Below are 24,877 nucleotides of genomic sequence, written 5' to 3' on the forward strand. Positions count from 1 at the left end.
GCAGAACTACAGTGATAAAAATGTCTTTTATTGCCATAAATGCTAAAAAAAAAGTGCCACCTATTAGATGTTGTAACATACATCCAGGAAGATTCATATTCTGACGGCACCGTGGTATTGCTCTGCTTTTATCTTCTTTTGCCCAGGGGGGAGTGAAATACATATACATTAAGCAATTTTGATGGCATCTCTTTCCATTTTGGAGACAGGATATCGTGTGCAGAGGGTCGTGGATCAAAGTTAGAATCTTCTTCAGTAGAATGAATTTTCTAAGATGTTTACCAAGAAAATTTTCACTTTTGCAGGATCCTGTGAAATGCCTGGTTTGGAATTATAACTCACACAGAGGACGTTTTCACATGTACCGAGATATATTCCTGATCTCTTAGGAAAAGCTGACAGTGTATAGGATAAGATGTGGTAGATGAAACAAATAGGAATAAATTTGTGGTGCATGCATACATGTATACACAAACTGTGTGTTGTGGGACAAGAGGAAAATAAGCTCATTTTGTTTTGTTTTTAGATAGGTGTATTTGTAGCCTATGTTGCAAGCATCAGACACTGCCGTAATGAAGGTTTTTAATATGTTTGCAGGATTCCAGTGCAGAAAATGAACGTGAATTTCTCATGATTGCTTAGAGCTCTTGTCTCTCACACAGAGCTTTAATTCATACCTGTCTCTCATGAACATTAACACAAAACTATAGAAGTCCCTTCCTTTCCCTTCCCTGAATTTCTGGTTGATTGCAGATGAGATTTGACTTTGGATATTTTACCTTTTTTACATTTTTTTAAATAATTCACTTGACTCCTCTAGACAAAATTCTTAGTGAGCACACGAGAAGTGCTATGAAAAGAGGTGATACTAAGGCACTGCCTACCTAAGTGGCAAGAAGTGGGATAAAATGCATCACAACATCCCTAACTACTCTTGCTGTGACAGCCAGATGGTCTCTTACTCAGGAGGGGGCCAGTAACCAGCAAGATTGAATAAAACATAGGAGAGGAATACTCAGGAAAAGCACTTAAATATCCACCAAGGGCTCTGCTGGTGCATTTCTGCTCTGCCTCTGAAATGTTTTTCCTCATCCTGCTGGTGCTTTGAGGGTGGAGATCAAACGAGGCAGATGAGAAAAAGTGGTAACTCCAGGCAGAGATCTGGGGCTGACAAGGACATAAGTGCCCATCCCCAGAGGAAAAGTGCATATATGAAGCACAGAGGGAGAGCAATGTGGCCCTAAAAGCAGCTGTGGAAATGCAGTCAGGTGCAGGTATTTAGCAGTGTCTAAGCAGTTGTGTTTAATTGCATGGCACCGTGCAGTAGTCAGGTTCCCTTCTTGCAGGGAAGATGTGAAGGGACAGATGTGAAGTTCCTGGCTGGGGCATGTGGGAAAAGCTTTACTCATTCCTGTCTCTGACTTAGCTTTGGAAATGGCTCAACAAGTCACCTGACATTTGACATAGCTCTACTGTGTTGTGCCAGCCTGTCTGTCTCAGGTAAACTGGGATTTAATGGGACTTGTGATGGGCCATAATTATGTTCACACATTCAGAATTTCACTTAGGTCTTCATGACAGATGCGTATCTCTCCTACTTGCTGCATAATAGAGCAAAAAATTATCTATATTGCTATAACACTTCTTCTATTTGCCTTTCTTCCTTTTTATTTATTTTTATTCTTCTGTCTGGATAAGCTTTGTATACATGGGGGACTCTAGGAATGACCACAGAGGACTTCTGGTGTACTTGCTTCCAGCTGAAAATACAGCCTTATAGCCAACTTGTTTTTCCTATCAATCAGTCTGGGGAGAATAGTGCTCTATCTTGTTGATCATCCTTGTGTAAAGCTCGTGTATCACTTCAAGGATTGTCTGGATATTGGTTCTGTCAGTTTGCTTCTATCACCATCGAAAAGCAAAGACCATGTGCCCATAATATTAATAGTTGGAATAGGAGAGATATGTCACTGTTCTGGTTCAGGTTAGTCAAAAAGATGATTGAAAGAATGCTACAAAAATGCAGTGCTTAAAGGTAAAAAGCTGTTTGACAGTACCTGCGGGAAAAAGGAATGTGTTGCTAGAAAATTTATTACACTCTGTAATGTGTCTTTCATAATTTACATCAAGGTGCCTGTGCCAGTAATCTCTTATACATATGACTTATTTTTCTCACATAAATAATTTCATCAGCTGAGTAATCACATAGACTTTAGAGGAATTGTTACCACAGGTCAAATTATGGCTGTTTATCTATCTAAACTAAAAACAGAACAAGGCAATTACAATTATGGGTTTGGCTTGTTTTGCATTAAAAAAATAAAGTTGTAATATGGGCTTAAATTGAATGGCCATCAGTACTTTTTATAAAAGTTCAAAAGGCCTTTATTTTTCTCTATAGCTCATTTTGCTAAGGCTATATTTGCTTTCACACACTTAAAATGCAGAACTAACTGTATTTTTAACAAAGTGCATTCTATTTTTCCTTTTCTGGAATGTGCAAATCCTCTTAAAGTCCTTCCAGTCTTTTTACTTTTCTCCATCAAAGTTTTCCAATTTATGTTTAAAAGATTATAGCAAGGATCTAATTTAAACCTCTTAGTTTAAAAAGCCAAAAGAAGTGGGCAGCTGTTCCACAATGAAAATTTGAGAAACAATTCTTAGCAACTTAATCCTTATAAATTATTGAACTGTACAGAATGTCTCAAATTACACTGTGCATGTTAAATGCTTCTACGTTTCTGGGTTTTTATGATTGCAACATTTGCCTCTTCTGCAATTCCTCTGTGTTTTCTTTCTGATAACAAACGAGAAGTGTTTTAGAATAACCATACTTGATGACTAGAAAGTTTTATCTTTTTCTGTAATAGAACACATATTGGCTTCTTGTGCTATTGTTTGACTGATAAAGTTGTTTTCAATCTGTTAGGATCTGTCCCATTCTAGAGATGATTCAATGTCCCAACTGCAGTTGTGTTTCAGCTATGCTCGAGCCTGTAATTTTCGTATGTTTGTATCTCCAGTGTCTGCGGGATAGGTATTGCTCGGACTCTTTGGATCCAGATGCAATTACTTTGTGAAACCTACTTTTAAACCAGCATCAAACAATTATGAAAAACATATAGATTTTCTCTCTTTATAGAGCTGGAATATATTTTAGCCTGTATCAGTTTGTGCTGAGTTGTTACATTTCTGTTGGCTTAACCATTAGCTGCTAGAGAATTGTGGTACTACAGAGAGTACTTTGTATTCACCTTGAACATCAGTTTTTAATAACCTTCAGTGACATATATGAGGGATTTCAGATTGAAGGTCTGCAAACAGATATCTAGCCAGCAGGGTTTTTTTGGAATGATGAATCTGAACTGTGTTGCATGGTTGATGTTAGGACACACATGGCTTATAAAAATCTTTAAATTATGGTCTGGGTTCATGTAGCTGACTGGCTGAACTACTCTCAGAAGCAATAGCTGAATTTCCCAAAATTTAGAAGTACTTTATTAGGGAAAATTAGAGCCATTATGAGAAAAAGAAAAGGCTGCTGTTTTGATCCATGCCCTTTATAAGACTCAGTGAGTCCTTGTGCAGACCTTCTGGGCTTGCAATGCCATTGGACTTTAGTAAGAGTGATCTATTTTGTTCATCTCTTGTGAAGCACAGAAGCAAAAATGGCCCCTGGGCTTTGCAATTTGGTGACCAGAATGCTTTCAATATGTTTAGAACTGATTTTGTCTTTGCACACGTACTTTTGAGAGCTTGTTTTTCATAGGGAGCTTCAAGCCTGCAGCCAGTTAGAACTCCATTAAACTGCTCCTGATTCTTGAACTCCTATTACAAGAAAAAAATGCTTTCAGCCTGTATGCTTGGAGAGGAGCTGAATGCTAAGTTTATGTGCAAGTCAGAAATGGGGGCTATCTCACTTGAACCTCTGCCACTGTTGTTCTCTGCAGATATGTGAAATGACAGGAGAGGCACCACAACGAAGCTGAAGAGTAAAAAGAGCTGATGGCTTTAGTGATATTTTGTCCCTTGAACGGTGACCTTTGTTAATAATGCCTGTGATAGGAAAATGAAATAGTTTCTGTTTCATTAATGCCAGTCTGATGCTTGGCAAAAATTGCTTTTAAGACAGACAGCAAAGAAGAAAAAAAAGCAGCACTGTTATATTCTGTAGTGTATGAACGCAAACATTTTCCCTGATAGGCAGTCAGACTAAATCTTGAGTTTACTAACAGATGCAAAAGGAGTTGAAACCACATTTCCGTATCACTAATAAAATAAACAACACACTGCCAGCCTAATCAGGGCTGGATTTTCAAGGCACTCAACTTATATTTAAAATCCTGAATGGAATGGGCAAGTTTTCAAAGGCACTCAGCATCCTGCAGCCCCTCTTGAGGAAAATCTGAGTAACTTACAGTTGCCAATCAATTCAGAGGGTCTGGCTGTAAAATACTCCTTTGCTATTCTTTGGGGAAAAAAAAAACAGAGGTAAAGGTGAACTAATCTTCTGGTTTCAGTTTGGAGACAAATTCAATATATTTTTTTAAGAGTTGCTAAACTTTAAAAACAATGGCACCCATACTTAATATCAAAAACAAACAATGAGAAGGGGCCAAATTGAGTAGATTAATCAGTATTTTATTAATTTGGATTGCTGGTGCCTTGGTTGGAGAGGAAGCTTTTTTTATGGAAAATGGCTGGTCTTAAGAAAACTGTTGTTATGGTTTTAGTTTTTCTGTTCACATGCATTTAAGCGATAGCAGTCAAAAATATTTGTTCACACTGCCAAATAACCCTCTGAATCAGGCACCCTGTTCTGCTACTTCTGTTCTCTACTTCAAAACTTCAAGTTCTTCCTCAAAGCCCATATTCTTCAGCCTCTTTCTGACAGTGATTTCCATCCTAATTGGATATTCTTTTATTTTATACTGGTGTAAAGCAAGAGTAACTGTACTACAATCTATGGAAGTACTGAGGTATAAAATCAAGTATGGTTGAGAAGGGAAAGGTTATTTAAAATACAGCCTTTATATGATTCATTTACAAGTTTTATTTAATCAATTTTCCTTTTGCTGAGTGCAGTCAACCCATAGTAATGCGCACTGGGAAGGAACCTTGTGCCTCATAAGTGTATTTTTCTTCAGTCTTATCTGTTCACTACCTTACCAAAGTGGTAACTTTGGTTAATCATGATTCTCAATAGGTGTATGTTTAAAGAGGAAGTAAATATGAACAAATTTTCACATTTTTATATGAGCTAACAAAGGAGCATACATTGAAATTATGACAGATACCATTTTATCATCTGTATTCTTTTTGTAGCCTCCAAAGCTCTCTTTACTAGCAGACATGATACTAAGGCAGACTTAAGATCCATTGTCCAGGTGGCATTCCTTTTTCCTCTACAAATTAAAGCATTGAATTAATGACTGTTTGTCTGAACTTCTCATGTCACATTAACCGTTTGAAAGCTTTCTTTACATTAATAAGGGCCTGGAATAAATCAGATGCTGCCTATAAAGTCTGCAAGAGGTTTAAATTAAGAACTGGACTTTTTATTCTGCTTAGAAAAATAATTTATATGTGCAGATGGAGTAACTGTAAATCTGTGACAAAGCTTCATTAATCCTTGACTTTCACTGTTGTGGAGAAGGCAGTTGCAAAGACATCAAAATCAGCAAGGCAATTATTTTCCATCTTTTAGAGGACTTGTCAACAGCCTTCAATCTTGAGTGAGTTCAGTAAAAGGGCAGCTCCTGAATGGCTGCATGTAGGAAATGCTGAGGTATTTAAAACAAACACCACAGCTGGGAGAAGTCTTTGACTCCAGCTCTTAATCCATAAGAGCAAGGAAATCGTGATACTGTGGTGTAGATTCAGGCTTCTTATGTTTGGTTCTTCAACTTCAAAGGTGATGACAACCACTTTGATTCAAAGCCCCTATCCAGGCCAAATACTCAAGTTTTCTGCTTCAATTTCCAAATAGAATTCAGCTTAAAAAAAAACAAAAAACAAACCAGATAAAGAACGATATCTCCAGGGGTCAATTTAGTGCTATCGCTATAAAGAAAATCTGGGTCATAAAAAGAAAGGCAGGTAGAGGTAACCACTCAACAGTAATGAATCTAAATTTCTCTATTTCCATGATAATTTGAGACACTTTTTTACTTTGAAATAAATAGATTTTAGGTGGAATGTACATTATTGTTCATTAAGAATACCATTATTCTGCTTTCTTGCAATTGTCTTGCAGTGCAGGTAGGAGAATAGGTCTGAGTTAAGGCCAAGTAGTTTCAGAACTTAGGAAAAAAATATGTGGGGGTTTGTTTTGGTTTTGGGTTTTGTTTTGTTTTTTCCCAGAGTCGATATTATAAACACTTTTCAGAAGGATAATAGGAATATAAATCAAAGCATAAATTTGGAAGTAAGAAAACTAAATAAGAATAAAATAATCCTTAAAATGAAAGATCTGTAAATTGCTTAGAGTTATTTTATTTTAAACCTACAGTCTACAGGCTGACTTCAGAAAGATGCATGGGTTTAGACACCTATAAAGTATACATTATTAGCTTTTCTCAATGATTAAAAAATGAATCATTTTTAAAAGGCCATTTCTGCTAGAAAGAATGTGTTTTTATTTTGTGTTCTCAGTACAAGCCTGTGGTCAAACTCACTAAAGTATTAATGTTGTCTTTATTTACTTTTATTGAATATTTAACGGTTTTCTTTAGCATGGGGCTGATTTCTATGCTTTAACAGCCTCCATCTCTTAAAATCTTGGGACAGAAGACACAAAGTGTTCCCTGAAGCTTGACTCATTTCAGATGTAGTTATAATGGCAAGCCAAGTCAATATAAAACTAATTATTCAGTGGAGTAACCCGATGCTTTTAGTTTAAAAGTGTCATCTTTTGAAATAGATCTGAAAAAGTGGAAAACTGATCAAGTGCTTCAACTATTTATTTTTAAAAGAAATGCATTTTCATGAGACAAACAAATGAAGCCCTGTCAGCCATATCACCTGTCCTTAGGAGGAGACTCAAAAACAATTTCCACCTGCCCCCTCCAAATGCTGTAGAAGCTTGCTTTTTAATTATTGGTAAATGTGTCTGCCAGGTTTCACCCAGTAGTTGGTGTTTTTTTTTGGGGGGGGGGGGGGGGGGGTTGGGTGTTTGTTTCCTTGCTTTTTCTCAGAAGGAATGTCAGGGAAAGGAATCCCAGAAAGAGGTGATTGTCCAGAAGAATGAAAATAAGTATAGTCATGTGTGGTTTGTTTTTTTTTTCATCTCTCAAGAGCAGAAATGGGTAGAGATTAAAATGAGATTACAAAAATATTGGTAAAATATCTCTCCTTGGTGAAGAGAGATTTTTATGAGCTTTAGTTTCTGGTGTGTAAGAATGAGCTTTATTAATCAACAACTGATCTCCCTACTGAAAAGCTCAAAGACTAAGAGTGGGAGCACAGAAAGAACTTGCTGTGGCACCAGAAGGAAAACATAGAGCAAACAGCCTGATAAAATGGTGGTGGTTTGATGAACTAGGAGCTAGAAGGAAGAAAAGTAAAAATAAGCACAAACGTATCTGAGGATCTCCATGAACTAGTCCTGTGAGTGTTTAACCTAGTACAATATACTAAATAGTACAACTCCATGCTTTTACCTTTCTAAACTTCAGATCAGTTAAGATAGTCTTCAGTTTATCACCTTTCTTTGCTATTTAATAGTCTTTAACTTCCATATTTTGCTTTACATACCAGTCCATGGGGAGACATCTGTGCTTGTCAGAGACTGCTCTGAATGCTCTCACTAGTCCAAAGCTGAAATCTTTAGTTAAACATCATGTTTAAAAATGGCCTCTGACATCTTGTGTTTGATTGGTTGTTGGTCTTTTTTTGTTTGTTTGTTTGTCATTTTCTTGGAGAGGGGGAGGGAGCAGGGTTGAATTGGGGTGGCTTCCTGTCTCACATGTGTGTATTGGAAGTCTGTTTTTTATCCTATCTTAGTGATCCACAAATTGCTATGCCCCTGGGGGAGAAATTTAGGTTAAAACGTGTTCACCTGTAAAACAGCAGTGGTGACTCCAAGAGGCTGGTCCATGAAAAGACATGGACAGCAAATCTAGAGGTGTTGGATGAAAGCATTTTTTCAGTCTTCCAGTTGGAAGAATGCTGTCCAGTTTGTAAAACCTTGTATTGGTTTGGACGTATTGTAGGCAGAAAGTGTTTGGGAAAAGTTAACAGGAGGTTGGTATCCCAGCTCAATTCTTGGGAAACTTTCTAAATCACTTTATAAATTATTCCAATATCAGCCATTCCCAGAGCAATGGGCTATGTAATGCCATCTTGTTGGCTTTTGTGAAAAAAAGAATCAAATGGAAAGTGAGGTTTGCTCTGCGGTGGTCCAGCAAAAAGATTCACAGTCAGTACTGCAGGTACTGGTGGAGCAGAAAGTTAACAGGAAAGCAAGCTCTAGTTCAAGACAGTTCCCTTCAACATTTTGAGAAGGGAGCCCTGGCCTCTGGGTGCCTTGTCACAGAGCAGTCCCAGCTGTAGCACAGGTACACCAGGAGCCAGGGAACTCTCCTCTGTGTTTCGAACAGGAGATACCTGAGATGGCCTGGTCCTGTAAGGATCTTTGCTTATATGCAACATTACTGCTTCCTTGGGTGTTTGCAAGCTTGTCTGACTAGTCGCATATGTGTGGGGCTAAATTTTGAAAATCCAAATGGTTTTCCTGTATTTCCTTTGAAGGAAAGGAATGATCTTCCTTTATGATCTGTATCTTGCAGTTTTTGCCCACACTTCTGAGTACATAGCTATAAGAAAGAAGTGATGTAGGTAATTTTTGATGTAATTTTCCATTAAATGAAAGGAATGGTTTTCCTTTATGATCTGTATCTTGCAGTTTTTGCCCACACTTGTGGGCCCATATCTGCAAGAAAGAAGTGATGTAGATAATTTCTGATGTCATTTTTCATTAAATGACTTGGGGTTTTTTGACAAAAAGCCTTTTTTCTTTCTTGCTTACTACTGCACATGGGAAAAGTTTTCATGCTGGCACTACAGCTGCTTTACTTGCTTTAGATTGTCTTGCATTTAGGCCATTTAAAGGTTTGAGTGTGAACAATAGAAATAGTTATGACAAATTGTCAAGCTCTTCCAAAGATTCAGAAGTTCTGGAGTTGCTGCCAATGACAGATGATTTGTCCTTGCTCATCACTTGTCATCTTGGCAGCGTTTTTGTGCACTCTGCTAAATCTCCCTCAGTATGTAGTTGAATTCTTTAGAAAAAGAAAATTAGTTTCTGTTTCATCTGTGCTCGTGCTCATCAGTTCAATAGCATCTGTATTTCACTAAGTGGAACACCTTCCTCATGAAGCATGAGTTTGATTTATTTTAATAGGGTGTTAGGAGAACTGCTAGAGCTTGACATGAACATATTTCTAAAGTTACAAAGATGTTAAGAATCATCTTTTGTATCTGTTGCTGTGGATTTCTGTGACTGTGCATGAATAGCACTGCATACTTGACAGGCTGTATCCTTTCGTGCAACTAATAAATCCTTTTCAAGGATTTATACAACTAATGGCAATGTTTTCTTATAATCAAGTGTGAACTCTCTGTGTCTGAAAAGGGGCTGAGTGAGTAGAGAGTTATTTTCTTTTTCAGCTTTTCCACAGTTTCATAAGGTCTATTTCAGAACTGGCATGCTAACTTGCGGCTTTGAATCTTAGTAATGGAGAATTATGTGATATGGCATTATAAATAATTGAATACCAACAGTCCATAGATGAAAAAATGCTGAATTCAGAAGAGTAGCTTTCTGAAGAAGTTGGTTAATAGGCTGTCCTCTGCTTGTTTTCTGACACTGATTTAGCTGTCTGAGACAGGAAGGAGTCAATGGTAATGGGCATTAAACTTAAACACGGCTCCCCAGTTCACCCTGGAGTTCTGCTTGCAAGTGGAGGTACTCAATGGAATAGCAGAGATGGCACCTCCAAAGTGCAAAATGCTTTTTTGGATTGGGGTATTCTTTCAAAAATTTCCCTTTTAGTAAATAAATATGGTCTGAACTGCAGAACAGTCAATACAGAATTAATAAATTCTGCTTCCTTTAGCTACTGGTAGACCCATTCATCACAGTTAAGAAATCAACTTATATTTAGAAGCTCAAAGGTAGCTGTTTTGGGTTAGACTCAAGTGTCTAACTCCAAAGGTGGCTTGAATGCCTAAAGGAGCAGGGTAGGGATATATGATATTTTCTCCTAATGCTCTCCTGGCTAGCAGCTCTGCTTAGCTTCAGAGAGCTTTTTGCATTGACCTATAGCTTTGGATGTTTATTAACCCGCGGCTTGTATGATTTCCCCTAGAGGATGTGTGGAATGACAATTTTTCAAATAGGTACATGGTTTTCTTTATTTTAGAAAGTGTCAACTTTCCTCAATTTAATATCTTTGTAGAATTTTGGTGTTCATCCCTCAGTAGGAATGTACAGTCCAGTTTTTCTCAGTTTTAGCTTAAGAGGTGGGCTGCATAAACAATAGGTTCACCTGCCTTCTGTCTTGTATGGAGATTTCCAATCTGACCCTTACCTTTTGGGAGGGAACAGCACTGCTTCCTGTCACAGAGCCAGTAGAACCAGTGATGAATCTGAAACTTGCATTGTATTCAAATGCTTGAGGTCTTGAAGCCCCAACCTCCTACACACCCCAATCAAGTTGTTTTACTGCTTCTAAAATACAGGATTTCAGATTTCTTTTTCATTACTGCCCTTATGCACTTGCATTATTCTCTACATTCATTTTTCCCTGGCACAGAGCACAAGATCATGCCAGCTCACTTGATATGCATGCAGATATGAATTTCAACCAGAAAAAGATCATCACTCAGATAAAAAAATACTTGTTTTACAATTCTGAGCATATTAGGCATAGAAATCTGCTGCAATACTGCCTTTAATACTTCTGCTGTGTGTGCTTTTAAGGTTATGGTCAATTTTAAGCAGACCTAGCTGTGCTCTTTTAGGTTTTTTTTCACTTCACTCTTATTTGTTATCATCCCTTCTATGTGAAAATGCAATGGCTTTTTAAAGTAAAGAGAATGGCAAATGCAGGAGATAGACAAGGGCATTCTGGAACATTGTGTCATGGCTGTAAAGGCCTGCTGTGTGCAAGTAATGACTGCTGTACTGATGAATAATTGGATCTAGGTTGTGTCACTGCTGATTTTAGATGGTTTGGGGGGTTTAAAACTGATTTATTATAGTCTTCTACTTGCAGACTAGTGCTTAATAGCTGCTGATGGAGATAATCTTCTGATGGTAAGGTTATGCATATGATTACTCTTAGAATTTCAAGAAAACTCTAGGATTGAGCAACTTTTTCCCTCAGGCATCAAAACTGAAGGTGTGCATAGTATTGCATTTTTTTTTTTTTTTTTTGTAAAACAGTGGATGTGCCAGTGCATTTATATACACTGGAAAACATAAGGAGCACAATAATTGGAAAATCTGGGAAGGTTATTAATGATGATGATAACATTATAGTGTCCTGCAATTCCTACAGACAGAATGTGCACTTTAAGGTCAATTGAATGGACAATAAAGGCCATGCTAGCAGAAGAGATGAAAGGAAGAGACTGAGATAAAGCATTTTGGTGCTGCTGAAATGAACAGCTCTTTTGAGAGAGATGAAGCTGAATGACCCAGGGATGAAAATAAGGCCTTGAAATCTCAGCCTAATGCTGAGTCCCAGTTCAGATGTAAATCGATCTTAAAATCTAGCAACTTTCCCAGGGCATTATCAGTGACAGTCACATTAAGTGACTGTCAATGCCAGAACAAGCTTTGAGTAGATGGGCTAAGAAAAATACCAAAAAGCAGCTTCTAGAAGACTGAAAGGTAAAGTGAATTTTTAAACCAGGGGCTATTTGCAGCCCATCTAAACTTAGAATATGTTGGTTTGAGTGTCTCTGAGTGAACTACAAGTTCCAATTTGACATATGCTTTTTGAAGATGTTTTTAGTATTGAGTAGATTCATGAACGCATAAACTTGAATGGATAAAACATGATCTTTCTGCTGAGGAGTTTCAACTGTAACTAAAAAGTGGGTTAATTTCCTCTTGTTATTTGAAAATTGTGGATAAATCTGTCACAGGTACCCTGAGTTTGAAATAATGTGAGTGACTTGTGAGACCAGTCAGCCTCCACCAGTGACTGGCTTAAGTGGTCTGTGAGCTTTACATAATAAAACCAGTGACACTTAAGACCATATTCAGTTGAAAAGACATTCTATGCTAGAAAAAGTAGGTATTCCAAAGCAAATACTTATTAAGAAACTAAATGAACTGAAACAAAAATGGGAGATACAATACACGAAAATCTGATCAGCTGAAGCTTCAGGCACAAAGTTATCTGGCTCACTTGTAACACATTAATGAGAAGTAAACAGAAAATGTGGATTTTCATTTTGTGGATTCCCTAAATCTGAATTTTTGGTTGACTGCCATTTGGAAGCAGAGAAAAAGCTTAGGAGCCCTTTGTGAAACACAGTTATTGTCATTTTCCTACCACCACTGGGAGACTTGACTCGAGGGTGTCACTGGCAGATTGCCTTGGAGCCACAGGAACCTTAGGAGACCTCAGCTTGAGCACAGCAGTTACAGCAGGGCAGACGTTCCCGGAAGGACATCCCAGAGCCAAAAGTTAGGAAGGACAAAGTTGCTAGGAACCTGACAAGAAATGAGAAAACATGCTGACTGTGCTGCCTTTTTTTCTTTTTTATTTTTTGTGTTTAATTCTGCTTGCTTTCAGCAGAACTGTATGTAGATTGACTAGCAGAATTGTTCCTGCTTTAGTAAGGCTTTGGTTTGTTCTGTTTTATGGAAAAATTAAATGACAGCTTATGTTGTAAATGGGATAAACTTTCTATGCTTTGAAAGTTTATGTAAGGAGCAAATGCTTCATTGAGAATTTTGTTACTACTCTGTCCTCTTTTGACCTTTTTTGGTTCCTGGGTGTGTTTGTATTCCAACTGGTTTGTTATGAGCAATCTGATCAGAACAGCCATGTTCCAGTTCAAACCTCCTGGCTCAGTCTGTTGTGCTGCCTCCTATCACAGTTACTCAGTTTCTGTCCTTTTCTATGTGCTGTGGGAACACCTGCAGTGGAGAATGCAAGAAAATGTCAAAGCAACACACCCAAATATCATGTTGATTTTACCTATTGATCTCCACATAAGTTAAGGACTCTGATTCCTGCTAATGCTATTGAAGTTTTCCAGAAAACTGAAGTTTTCCATTAGCAGCTATGCCTGCTAATCCCCCTGATTTCTGATCGGTGCTGGGAGAGTTTCAAATAAGCAATCAGTCATACCCTGCTGCTCCTGCTTTCCCCTCAACCAGGTCTCTCCAGATCAGAATTTCCAATCTTGCCTTAGCATTCTGCTAAACAAGCAGTGACCCCAGTTCTAATAGCCTTTGAATTAATAATGAGGTTTATCAGTGTGAGTTTTTTCGATGCTCTTAAGATTTGTGGCCAGTTAAATTGTTCTCCTTTGGACATGGCACAGTATAAATTGCCACCATCCTTGGCAAGTGCTTTTTCTGTTGGTTGTCATTAAAAGCCAATGGTCCCAGTAATAAGAGGCCAGCACTAGGCATCTAATTGAACACTTAAACACTGTCAAGCCCAAGATTTGTTTCTGTTTTTCTTTGGAGTTTTTTCTTTGTGTTTTTTTAAGGGGCTCAATACAGCCCCTTTCAATACAGTTTTAAGTATCCAGTGGTTTTGATTTGTGAATCAAGATGAGCATGGTAACTATACGAATAAATTGGGATTAATTTATGTTTAAAGCTATTTGCATGTTAATCCTAATTCAATTTCATGCAGAAAAAAAAATTAGGGTGTCTAGCTTTTTCCAGAGTTTGTTTCTGGCCTCCCTTTTGTCAATGATTTCTTTGCTACCTAATAAAAGAAGAACAAGTGTATTTTTATCCTCTTCATTTGCACTGTGAAGTGGATTGAGAAGTGACTTGCCACAAAAGTGTAATGGATTCAAGGAGGGACAGGACTGAGTGAAAGATGAGTTAGAAAGCACATGTTCAGTCCAGCATAAAAGACAGGTCATGGAGAAATTTTCAGCAAAGGAAAGGAGAAGATGTATGAGAGGAGGATGAGAGGCCTTCTGTGCATGGAACCTGAGACAGGCTATAATTCATCATCCCTGTGACAGCCTGCTTTCTCAGGAGAACCCTTTCCTTCCTGCTCTTTGCACTTCCATGAACTCTAGCATTTGTGATGTGGGGTTTTTTGGTTTGGGTTTGTTTTGTTTTTCCTTAATTCAGAGGCTTTCAGAGTAGGTGTACACTGGAAAAGCCTTAGAAGCAGCAAATACAGAAATCTTACAAAAGTCACTTGATATTCATTTTCTGCCTTGCTCTCTGTTGCTTCCTCTCAACACACAGTGCTAAAGCAAAAATGTTTTCATTTTTCTCCTCAGTCAACTGAAACATATTCTTTCCTGTGATGCTGGCAATGAAATGTATTTCCAAGTTTAATTGGCAAGTCAAACAATAACACAAATGCTTCTTCATCATGGTGCTAAAGGTTTTCTATCCTCAATTCAATAGCAAAAGTTCTAGAGAGCATGTGCTTTGGTTTTTGTCATTTGCAGAGAGCATCTATTTAATTTTTTTTTTTTCTGGCTTTCCCAAGCAAGCTGACTGATAGCTGGTTTGTTCTCTGTTTCAGGTCGTGGAGACTAATTTGGTTGCTTTTGACTGTCACTGGATCATTATAAATGAGGTAACTGTCAAGTGAACATTGTTGTGATCCATGAATCCTGTTTTCATCCTTACTGACAATATTCATGCTGATTCTCCCTTTGCCAACAGGAAGCAGTAGCTATGACAAAGTTCAAGCACACTGAGGGAGTAGATGTTGCTTAATAAAAGTAGAATGACAGGTTCTTGGACTTTGCTGATTTTTCTTGCCTATTTTAAATGGAAGTCCCTCTATGAATAAATGGAAAATAAATTGAAAAAAAACCCCTTTATTTCTAAATATCTCAAGAGTTCACAATTGAGCTGATGGTTTTCACAGGATTTTTAAGGCCTTTTTTTAATAGCTAATCTTTTGTGGTGGAGTCCTCGCATTTTGTTTATATTTTGATGATTTTTTTTATCAATAATAAAATTAAAAATAATAATAATAACAAAATCCCATATTTCCTTTATGAACTCTCCAAATGTTCTGTGATGGTTGATATCCAAACCTGTTGATATTAGTGGGAGGCTCCTTGGTAGACTTCTGGATTAGGTCATATATAAATGTTCATAAAGGGAAAACAGTAAGTTAAATTGAGATTCTGCTTTTACACTGTGAAATAAGTTCTTCCATGAAAGTCTGTCAGATAAAATATGATAAGTCAATATGTGAAATAGTTTTGTATACGAAATATTGAACACTGCAGTTCAGGTTTGACAGCATTCAGGTTTTTGAAAAATAATTTAGGTGGAAAATAGCTGGATGCCCTGAGTAGATGACTATCTCCTAACATGTTAATCATGCAACTCCTGTATGTTCTCAGGATAAAAGACTGCATGTAAATTCCATGTCATGCTACCTGGATTTACTATCCACTTCTGTTTTCATACTTAATTATTGGATTTTCATTAGTATGCTCTGCTAAACCAGTGGATTTTTAGCCATTTTTTTTGGAGAAAAGTATGTCTCTGGAAATGCTGTGTAAACAAACCAGGTCCAGCATAACCATTAGTTTGGGCCCTGCCTTGCTCCTGACTGGTGCTGTGTGTATTTTCCAGCACTGAATGGGGCTTTGCTGGGAGAGAACCCAGCTTTAATCTGCAGGTGGTCTTGTGAACAACATACATGTTTTCTTTTTCATGTCTGAATAAACTAGAATTCACTTCAGAGTAAACACTGAGTGTTTTAAGAAGAGCATCAACTGAATCTAAAGCTGTCCTCTGTAATCGGTATATGGGACGGCAGTTTCTTAGACAAAGCTCAGATTTTGGCTTGCTGTTCAAGTTAAAAACACTGCCATTGATTTTTTTTGTTTTAAATGTTACATGCTTTCTAAAAGATCTAAAGAAGGTGCTTGCTTTTACCTGTTTCAGCTCCTTCACCCTCAAAAAATACCAAACAAGACTGAGGGTCCATTTCTAGCATATATGCTTTCTCTATGCTTTTTATTCAGAAATTAGTGTATCCATGACAGAAAAAAGAAACCTGCTTTTTAAGCATTGTTATTTGCACATTGCAGCAGATGAAATGGCAGAGCGATCAAAGTGGTTACCACTCAGCTGCCTTCTCCACTCCAAAACTCTTTCTCTGGGCTGCAGTCCCAGCAGCAGGAAAAGCTGAATGATCTGCACAGAGAAATGTACATCATCCCTTCTTAGTTTGATAGTCTTGTATATGAAAAGGATGAAAGCTGTGATTAAGTTCATTCCAACAAACTGCTCTAAACCATCGTCATTAAAGTCTCTGCATCTCATTCAGTAATTCCTCTTTTCTCTTTCAGAGAAAGTGAATATGTTTAGTGCTATCCCAGCTTAATCTGCTTCTGGACCTAAATCCATATTGGGTACTGAGGTAGCTTTCCAGCTCTGTTTGTTTAAAAATGCAAATAATTTCAATATTATGTGGATGCAGAAATCATATTAGCAATAAATAAGATCGGTAGATAATACTACAGCAAGTGTTCTGCTTTGCACAATTTTTCCTCGTCACTATGTTCAAATTAGAGGAGAAATCTACGTTTCCTGAGTGTTTGATGCTGGGTAATTGCTTATTGCAATGTTTTGCCAGTTCAGTAACGAGATTGCAATGCCTCTATTTGGCAGTGCAGGATTTGGAAATGCAGAGCTTTGTGGCCCCCTTTCTGTGTGATACATAAACCAGCTATCTTTATGTCCCAGTCTGTTTGAGGTGGTCATCCATTACCTGCTGATGGCCACAGTACCTCCATATGACTGGGAGATGATCTCAGAGCTCTGCCCATTTTCTTGCTTCTGGGAATCTTTTGTGACAGCTTAGACATCTGTGCTTGAGTGCCTATATTGGCTAAATGACACTGTCAAATAAGTAACTGTAACACTGCTTCTCTGGCCTCCTAATTTGAAATTCTAAAATGATCTATGACAGTGAAAATGTGTTGTTCTGCAAATTGGGCATCCGATTCAAATAATTCCTTGCCTTGAGATACCAAAAGAAGTTGGAATTGTCTTTCCTTTTCCATCACTGTGCCAAGGGAATACAACCTTCTTACCAACTATAGTAATGCAGAAGCAAATGCCAACTTCAGTTTTGTGATCAGGAATCTGCTTAGGCTTTGTGAGGTAACATCTGCTATTTTAATTGCTCACTTCAAATGCTGTTATGCCTGCAAAGAGTTCCTTAATTTTTATTGTCCTATTACTTGCTACTTTATGCAATACAGCAAATTTTCTTAAAGAGTGTGTATCATAATGTAAGTGTGGGAGGAGGGGGTTTGTTCCTATAAAATGAAAGAATTCATAATTTTCTAAAACATAATGCATCGTATTAGACCATAGCAAATAATGCAAATCTCTTCTGATCAGTATAGTCAGCTGAGAAAATGCTCTCCAAATAAATGTTCCTGTTTCTTCAGGGCCTTAAAGCAGATGTTACAGTTTTTTATTTAAAATTTTCAGCAATCATAGATTTGAATGTAGTCATGATCAAATATGCCTTAGCGAAATGTGAGAATGGATTTCTCACACTCTCTCCCTCTGTCTATCTGTCTTTCCTTGCTTCATTTCCTCTGCACAATAGTAAATACAGCTTCAAAATTCCAGGATAAAAAATGATATTTCTTTCATGACTTTTAATTCACAACTGTACAGTAAACTTAGATTTTATTTAGTGGAGCCGAAGAAGGGGTATTTGTATGATTTTTATCACTTTACCTTGCTCTTTTTAAATGCAAGAAATGTCTTTTTTTTCCATTTTAAATAATTTCTCTCTCAAGCATTTTCCTTTGTTAAAACGTTTAGGGTTACCTTACTATTACCTTGCAATACCTACGGCTGCCACCAGTTCCTTATTGCTATTGTTTACTTAAGGACAGCCCCAAACACTTTCCACTGCTTAGAGTTGGAATACAGAGGTGAAAATATTAATGCTACTTTACAAAGGATTGTTTGGATTTCATCTGCCATAATGCGGTCAGTTATGACCAGATCTATTAGAATCAGAATGGAATGAGTGCACAGGAAAGCTGATTTGTGTTAGAGGAAAGGGGAAAAGTTGGCTTGGTTGGAACAAAGACTAAAAGAGGATGTGCTCTCTGTTTATAAACACTTACAGAATGTGAATAAATGCATCATTGTCGAGAGCCAAAGGACAAGGTTGACACAAGAACAAATGAGTTCAATTTGTGCGTGAGTAAACTGAGGTCAAAAGTTGTTAAAATGTTTCTAATTACCAGAGGCACCAGAGTCTGGAAAAACTCCTGCTTGATGAAAGAATGAAAAAAACCTCCAGACTCTTTTAAAGACCAATTTATGGGAAAAGGTCCAACAGGTTTGCCTAGCGCAGCACAAGAGAGGACTGGGGGACCTAAAAGGTCGTATTCAAAGGTTGTATTCTTTTTGATGAAGACTGTTTCCTAGGAGAGGGCTTGTCCTTGGCCCACGTATTCATCTTGTTCATCATGTTTGAAGCCCAATGCACTCCACCATGAGTAGGCGTGTAGAGCATAACCATGCTTCAAGCTCAAGCCGTTAGATCAGGTCCTATAACCACAGCTCAGTTCCAGGAGCTCATTTATATTGAACATTTTCATATGGATAATGATTGATAATAGCATTAGAGCTTCAGCTGAACCCTTACATTTTCCACCGGGTTGGTGGGCCTGTGTGAAATGACACCCTCTTTGGATCAGGTGGGCAACCAAGTTGCCAGCTCCTGGCATTAGTGACAGCTGATGCACAGATGGAGAGAACCCTGCTTTCTCCAACATCTTGGATTTTTTCTCTGTGAAAGCTAAAAATTAGTTTCTCCTTGTCCTGTCAGGTTTTATTCATCCTTTTCTGCAAAGCCTAAAAACCATAAGGGAGATACATAGGAGCAAGTGATGATGCAGTTCAAAATCTGCTTTTGGAGTAACCTCTTGGAAGTTCATCCAGCCATGCTTTTACCTCAACTTCTTTTTAGAAAGTGCTGAGAAATTTGGGAAGGGCACAAATGTTCTCTGGTGTGGGCAGTGGCAGCCTAGAGGCCTTAAGCCACCCTTTTTTCCTCTGCTGACTTTTGGATAAGGAAGGAACACTCTCCTCTCTGAGTGTCAGGATTCTCTTTGATGAAGTCCTGGTATGCACTGGAAAATAGTGCATGTCCCCTTTATTATAAATACTGGAACCATCTTTGTGGCCCAAAGTTAAGATGTTTTCATTAGAAAAGGTATTTTTTTGCCTTTGTTTGCTGCTTAATACAGGAGCAGGTAAATAAATTCTTCCCCTCCATGTGTCTCACTGCTGGTACAATTGCTCTGTGGTAAATACTAAGTCTCTACCCGGGCTGCTTATCTTAAAATAATGGGACAAATATTTGATGTCCAGTATGTAGTCTTCATCCCCATTGGAGTCGTGCTTTATATGTCAAGATGATCCTCTTCAGGTCTTGTTTCCTAATCAATCTATAAAAAGTTGTTAATTTAAATCCACATTTTTTTCCTTATTTATTTGCCTGCTTAGATGAAATGTACATCTAATTTTATCTTTGTTCCATTTGTGGCAGGACAGTCTTTCCATAATTCCATGTTCAGACCAGCAAAACAAAGGCTTGGAAGTATAAATTGAATTTTTATGTAAAAAATTAAAAAATTTTAAAAAAAGGAAAACAAATAAACAAAAAAACACAAAAAAAAAGAAAAAAGAAAAACAACCTCGCATAACCTAGCCTAAATTTATTCAGGTGCCAACTCAGTTCAACTTGGCCAACTTTCTAATTTTTTTGACATTCAACGCTTGTATAACATTTCATCTGCTGCCCTTATATTGTTACACTGTATCCTCCTTTGAAGTGCAAATGAAAATTGTTTCCTCTCATACAATAGTTGCTTTATATAGTTTTCTTAAGTCAGATCCAAAATTCAAGAATGAGAGATGATATTGGAGAGTCATTATATAAAAGGCTTGTCACTCAGTCAATGCCAAGTATTTAGAAAATGACAAAGAAATACATAGCAAATGACTAATGTTGAATTTGGGGTTGCATGGCATTGCTTTGTTGTCAATCTAAAATCTGGATTTATGGTATAATGAGCATTTAAAATAATAGCTGTCACTAATCTATAGATGTATGTACCTCCTTGGCCACCACACAGAATGGCTTTGGTGTTTCAATTCTGTTATTATTTCCCAGGTGATGTATAATGACATGAGGTAGTAACCTAGAGATAAAATAAAATGAGAACATTCTATCCAAAATGCACCAAAAAGTGCTGAATACAGAAAACATAGATACACTTTTATGGCAGGAAAGATAAATGCTTGAGGATTTGAAAGTCAAAATCTCTTTTAAAGTATTCTTGGCAATATAATGTGGCTATCCAGGTGTCTGTTTTTACATTATTAGAGCGAGTCTAATAATCTTGGTGTTACAGTTTGGATATACTGCGTAATGAAACCAGGCAAACTTTTTTAAATCCTCTGAGAAAATATATAATTTAAAATCAAGATAAAAAGTTTCTTCAGCTCTCCTTTATGGTTATATTGAAAGTGTTATAAAAAATTATATATTTTGCTAAAATAGCATTATATATATTTTTTTTTTACCTCACAGCTAGTGAAATTATACAGGCTAAATGAAAAGACAGCATCTTAAGCTGAGATAAGCCATTATCTGTGGTACATTAAGAATTGATTGACCAGAAATGCAAGATATTACACTGAACACAGCTGACGCTATGTTATTTCTCTTTGCAGGAAAAAAACCCTAATTTCATAAAGAACATTAATAACAGATGAATTCAGAAACTATGATAATCTGTGAAGGCAAATAAAATACTTTTACTGTAGTCAAGAGAATAGAAGCTATAATTTACATATATTTCTTTCAAAATTTAAGGGAAAGAAATACCCAAAGTAGTTCCTTCAAAATAATGTCCAAAGTATGTCCAAAGTCGTTCCTTCAAAATAATGAAAAGATATTATACTGGAACAGCAAAAAAAAAAAGCCAAAATAACTGGGGTGGTTGTTGTAACATTTAAATAGCTGCTTTTTCAAAAAGCTTGGCTTCATTTCCATAAGAAAGATTCCATAAATTGAGATCAAGTCTATCCTGGTGTCTCCTGAATTCTTCAATATGGTTATAGATCAGGGAGCTAAGGCAGAATGATGGCATTTCATTACAGGTATTAACAATGCAGATGTGCCATATCCTTTGAAAAATGACAAAGCTATAAATACACAAATGAAAAAATATTCAATAAACTGTGGTTGTATGCAAGAGAATATTAAGTGCAGGCTGCCAATAGGACCCTCTTGATCCACCTCCCTTCCTGGGGCATATCCACAGTTTTAAATGTCTGGAAAGTTTGGGGCATCAGCCTCTGTAGTTAAGACAGTTCATGGACAGACAGTTCAGCTTGATGAGAAAGAGATCCTGGTTAAAAAGATGGTACACATTTTAGATTATTTCTACAATTTTACAGGAAAATACAGACGCAAAATTATCTTGAAAGCTGCCAGCTATTTGAATCACCAGGAAAAAAAACATGTTTAACTAAAGTTCAAGTTCTTATGTGAAGGTTGGAGTCAGTTGGTGTTGCTTGGGAGAGCTGTGTTCCTCTTATTCAACTTCCCTGAGGGACTCATACTTCAACAGTGTAAAACACCATGTTCCCAACCTGCAGGAATTTATGCTATGTAAAAAATGTTTTTCTGGTTTCCCTAACTTATCTTAAAGTTAATACTTCAAGCTTAATATTGGTAGATTTACTTAGCTATTTTTTTCTTTTAAGTATTTGTCTGTAGAGCTGAGTGTTCAGCTGTAAGCATTAGTAGGTACACTATGGAATAAAAATTTGCTTTTAAATTAGGTCTTGCTATAAACAAGCACATTTATACCTAGAATGCTCTTATGCATTTTCTTTGCCCTTTTGGTAAATGATTTCTAACTAGCGCATTGTTTATAGTTTCTTGATACTCTGAATCTAGGAAATGAGCACTTAAGGCCTGAAACATTGTCTCTACCTTCACTGCTCCTGAGCAGTGTTGCACTCAGAAATACATCATGCTCTGGCCTCCTACTGATTTATACATTATCTGTCAAGGATGCTGTGAAACAGTTTCAAACATAAGATCAGAAGAGGTAAAAGGAGGGTCAGAGAAAACCCCAAATGAAATAGCTATTAAAATACAAGTATTTGCTGAGGTTTGAGCACAGTACACTTTACACTTTGAACTTTTGCGGTTTAGGGTGGTATTTGAATACCACCACTTATGTTAATGAGCATGCACATATTGGTTTTGAGGCTGTGGTGGAGTTTGACAATAGCTGTGTGTCAATCAGAGGCCTCTTGGTCCACTCAGTTTATTTTTTGTTTATCATTTGGTGGTCATGTTTCTGAATTTTGACTCTGATGCATGTCCTCTCCCTTGCCTTCTCTTTCAGGAAATAAATGATGTGGATGTGCAGGAGCTGGTGAGAAGGTCAATTGGGAGGTTGACGATTATCCGACAGACGTTTCCAGTCCCCCAAAACATAAGCCAGCGCTGTTTCCGTGGCAACCACAGAATATCTTCATCACTGTGTGATCCCAAGGACCCTTTCTCCCAAAGCATGGAGGTAGCTCATGCACCAGTCTATCCCCACCTGGGAACTGTCTTTCTAGATAACTTCCAAGTTTTCCCCCAGGGGCTTACTGTAACTTATTTTTCATGTCCTCTCTGACATGTGGTTTAATAGCTCACGGCATGACAGGGAAACACCTGGAGTTGGGGAGGGAATGAACGTGTCTGATAGGGAGCAACAGCTTGCCTATAAACATCCAAAGAGCAACCTGAGATAAACATCCAAATGAGATAGAGATAAACATCCAAAAAAGCAACCTGGTCTTCAGGTAGTAGGGTAGTCATTTTGTTGCCCTGCTCAATTTTAATTTTTGTCATTGCGCCCAAAAGAATTTCCTCCCTGTAGTCAATATCTCCTGAGCTGCTGTGCTTCTCTGAGCCTCAAATATGTTGTCGATAAGAAAGTCCTCCTGGGAGACCCACATCATCTCTTTCAAGTGCCTTGGTGTTTACATCTAAATCTGTGTCAAAGTTCCAAGGAGGCCTTAATTTCAGTATTGTTAATCACAAACTACAATGAAACTAAATGGGTTCCTACCACAGGAATTCAGCAACAGGATCCCTGTCCTCCTGACTTTACACAGTTTTTCCAAGAACAAGTCCTCTGTGTCTCTCATTAGGTTGCATCATGACCAAGCTTAGGCAAATCAGGAATGTGAAATTGGCTCAATATGTTGATTTTACTTTTGGGGGTTTTTTTTCTGTGAACATTTCTGCAATTGTGGAAAGATGGCTACATATTATTTTTTTTAGCAGTGGAGGGAGGAGGTTATCTGACCCAGCAGCTAAAAGCAGCAACCAGATGATTCTGAAAGCGAAGAATGAGAGAAAACAATGGGAGGAAAATAGGGAGGTCTTCAAGAGTGTATGTTTAAAATGAAAAAATGTAAGGGACAAAGTGTGGATAGTCTTGTCCTCTTTTAGATTAGTTGTAAGGGCCTTTGTGTCACTAATTTTAGTTCACAAAACAGCCAGCCAGCAATTATTGATGACATGAAAAACTGGCTGTAGCAGAGAACACAGTGATCCTATTAGAGTTCTCAAAGCAAGCAGGGCTGTGTGATGCCCATTGATGCTTAGGATATATCTACAGACTGTTTCAGAAGTGCAAAAATCCTTTAGGCTGTGCCATTCTGTCATGGCAGCATGGTCCTGGGGGAACTTTGGCAGTCTAGGGACAGTGTGTTCAAGCTGAGAGCGTGATCAGATGCAGGAGTCAGAGAGTGCAAAGAGCAGTTCTCATGAACAAAGCTCCTGACTACAGCAAGGCAGAAAACAAGAGCCACATGTCTGTGGGATGCTTTACATTTTGATTTGTCTTTCTCTTCAACTTCACTTTTATTTTCACTTCAGTGGTTGTGTGAATCCAGGAAAGATAAGTTCTAGAATTCAAAGCTTAGTCTTGATAAACTGGAAAATTCCCTTTAATTTTTTAGATTGGATCTTATACCTTAACCTGTGTGTCCTGATCTACCTATAGCTTGGAGAGCTACAATGTTCCTACTGGAAGCTTTCCTAATATTTTGGTTCAAAGGAATGATGGAAGCTGGATTGGTTTAACTGTTTTGTGCAGCTGAGTTGTTTTTGCATGCTTTCCCTGAGATGGCTGTACTTCATTATTTTAGCTGAGTGAGACAACATTATAAACTGAAAGGAAGGAAAACTCTGACACAATTTCCCCTGTGCCTTCGTATGATGCACAGTCCTTTGAGTAGCTGTGGGGTTTGTTTGCTGCTTCTTTGTTCTACCCAACAATATTATAAATTAGTTTCTAATCCAGTGGGGAGCTGGAACAGTTTATAAATTGAAATTACTAAAGCTTTTTTTTTTTAATGACATCGAAGTGTGACTAATCAGAAACATTCTCTGGAAATTATAAGGGTGAATTTATTTATTTATTTTTTTCTGAATTACTCCCCCTAAAGTCTGTGGGAATAATTAATTTTTTTTCAGTATCTTTATTAAAACGCTGAAAAATATTCTGGTGAAAATGTCTCACTGTGTCTTTGGAACTGGCCTAATTGAAACAAATT

General features: G+C 37.5%; 1 protein-coding gene across 4 annotated transcripts in view; it reads left to right on the forward strand.

Annotated features, from left to right (window-relative positions):
* GRID2 (glutamate ionotropic receptor delta type subunit 2) overlaps positions 1 to 24,877 on the forward strand; it is a 684,189-nt gene that overhangs the window by 449,616 nt on the left and 209,696 nt on the right. For all 4 annotated transcript variants that reach the window (XR_010783485.1, XR_010783484.1, XM_066548056.1 and 1 more), the window contains exons 5-6: positions 14,751 to 14,804; positions 22,666 to 22,839. Coding sequence is in view for 2 of the 4 variants with exons in the window: in XM_066548056.1 (XP_066404153.1) it covers positions 14,751 to 14,804; positions 22,666 to 22,839 (228 nt within the window). In the remaining 2 variants the exon portion in view is untranslated. The remainder of the gene's footprint in view (positions 1 to 14,750; positions 14,805 to 22,665; positions 22,840 to 24,877) is intronic.

This window comes from Molothrus aeneus, chromosome 4 (assembly GCF_037042795.1).
Source record: "Molothrus aeneus isolate 106 chromosome 4, BPBGC_Maene_1.0, whole genome shotgun sequence".
Classification (NCBI taxonomy): Eukaryota; Metazoa; Chordata; class Aves; order Passeriformes; family Icteridae; genus Molothrus; species Molothrus aeneus.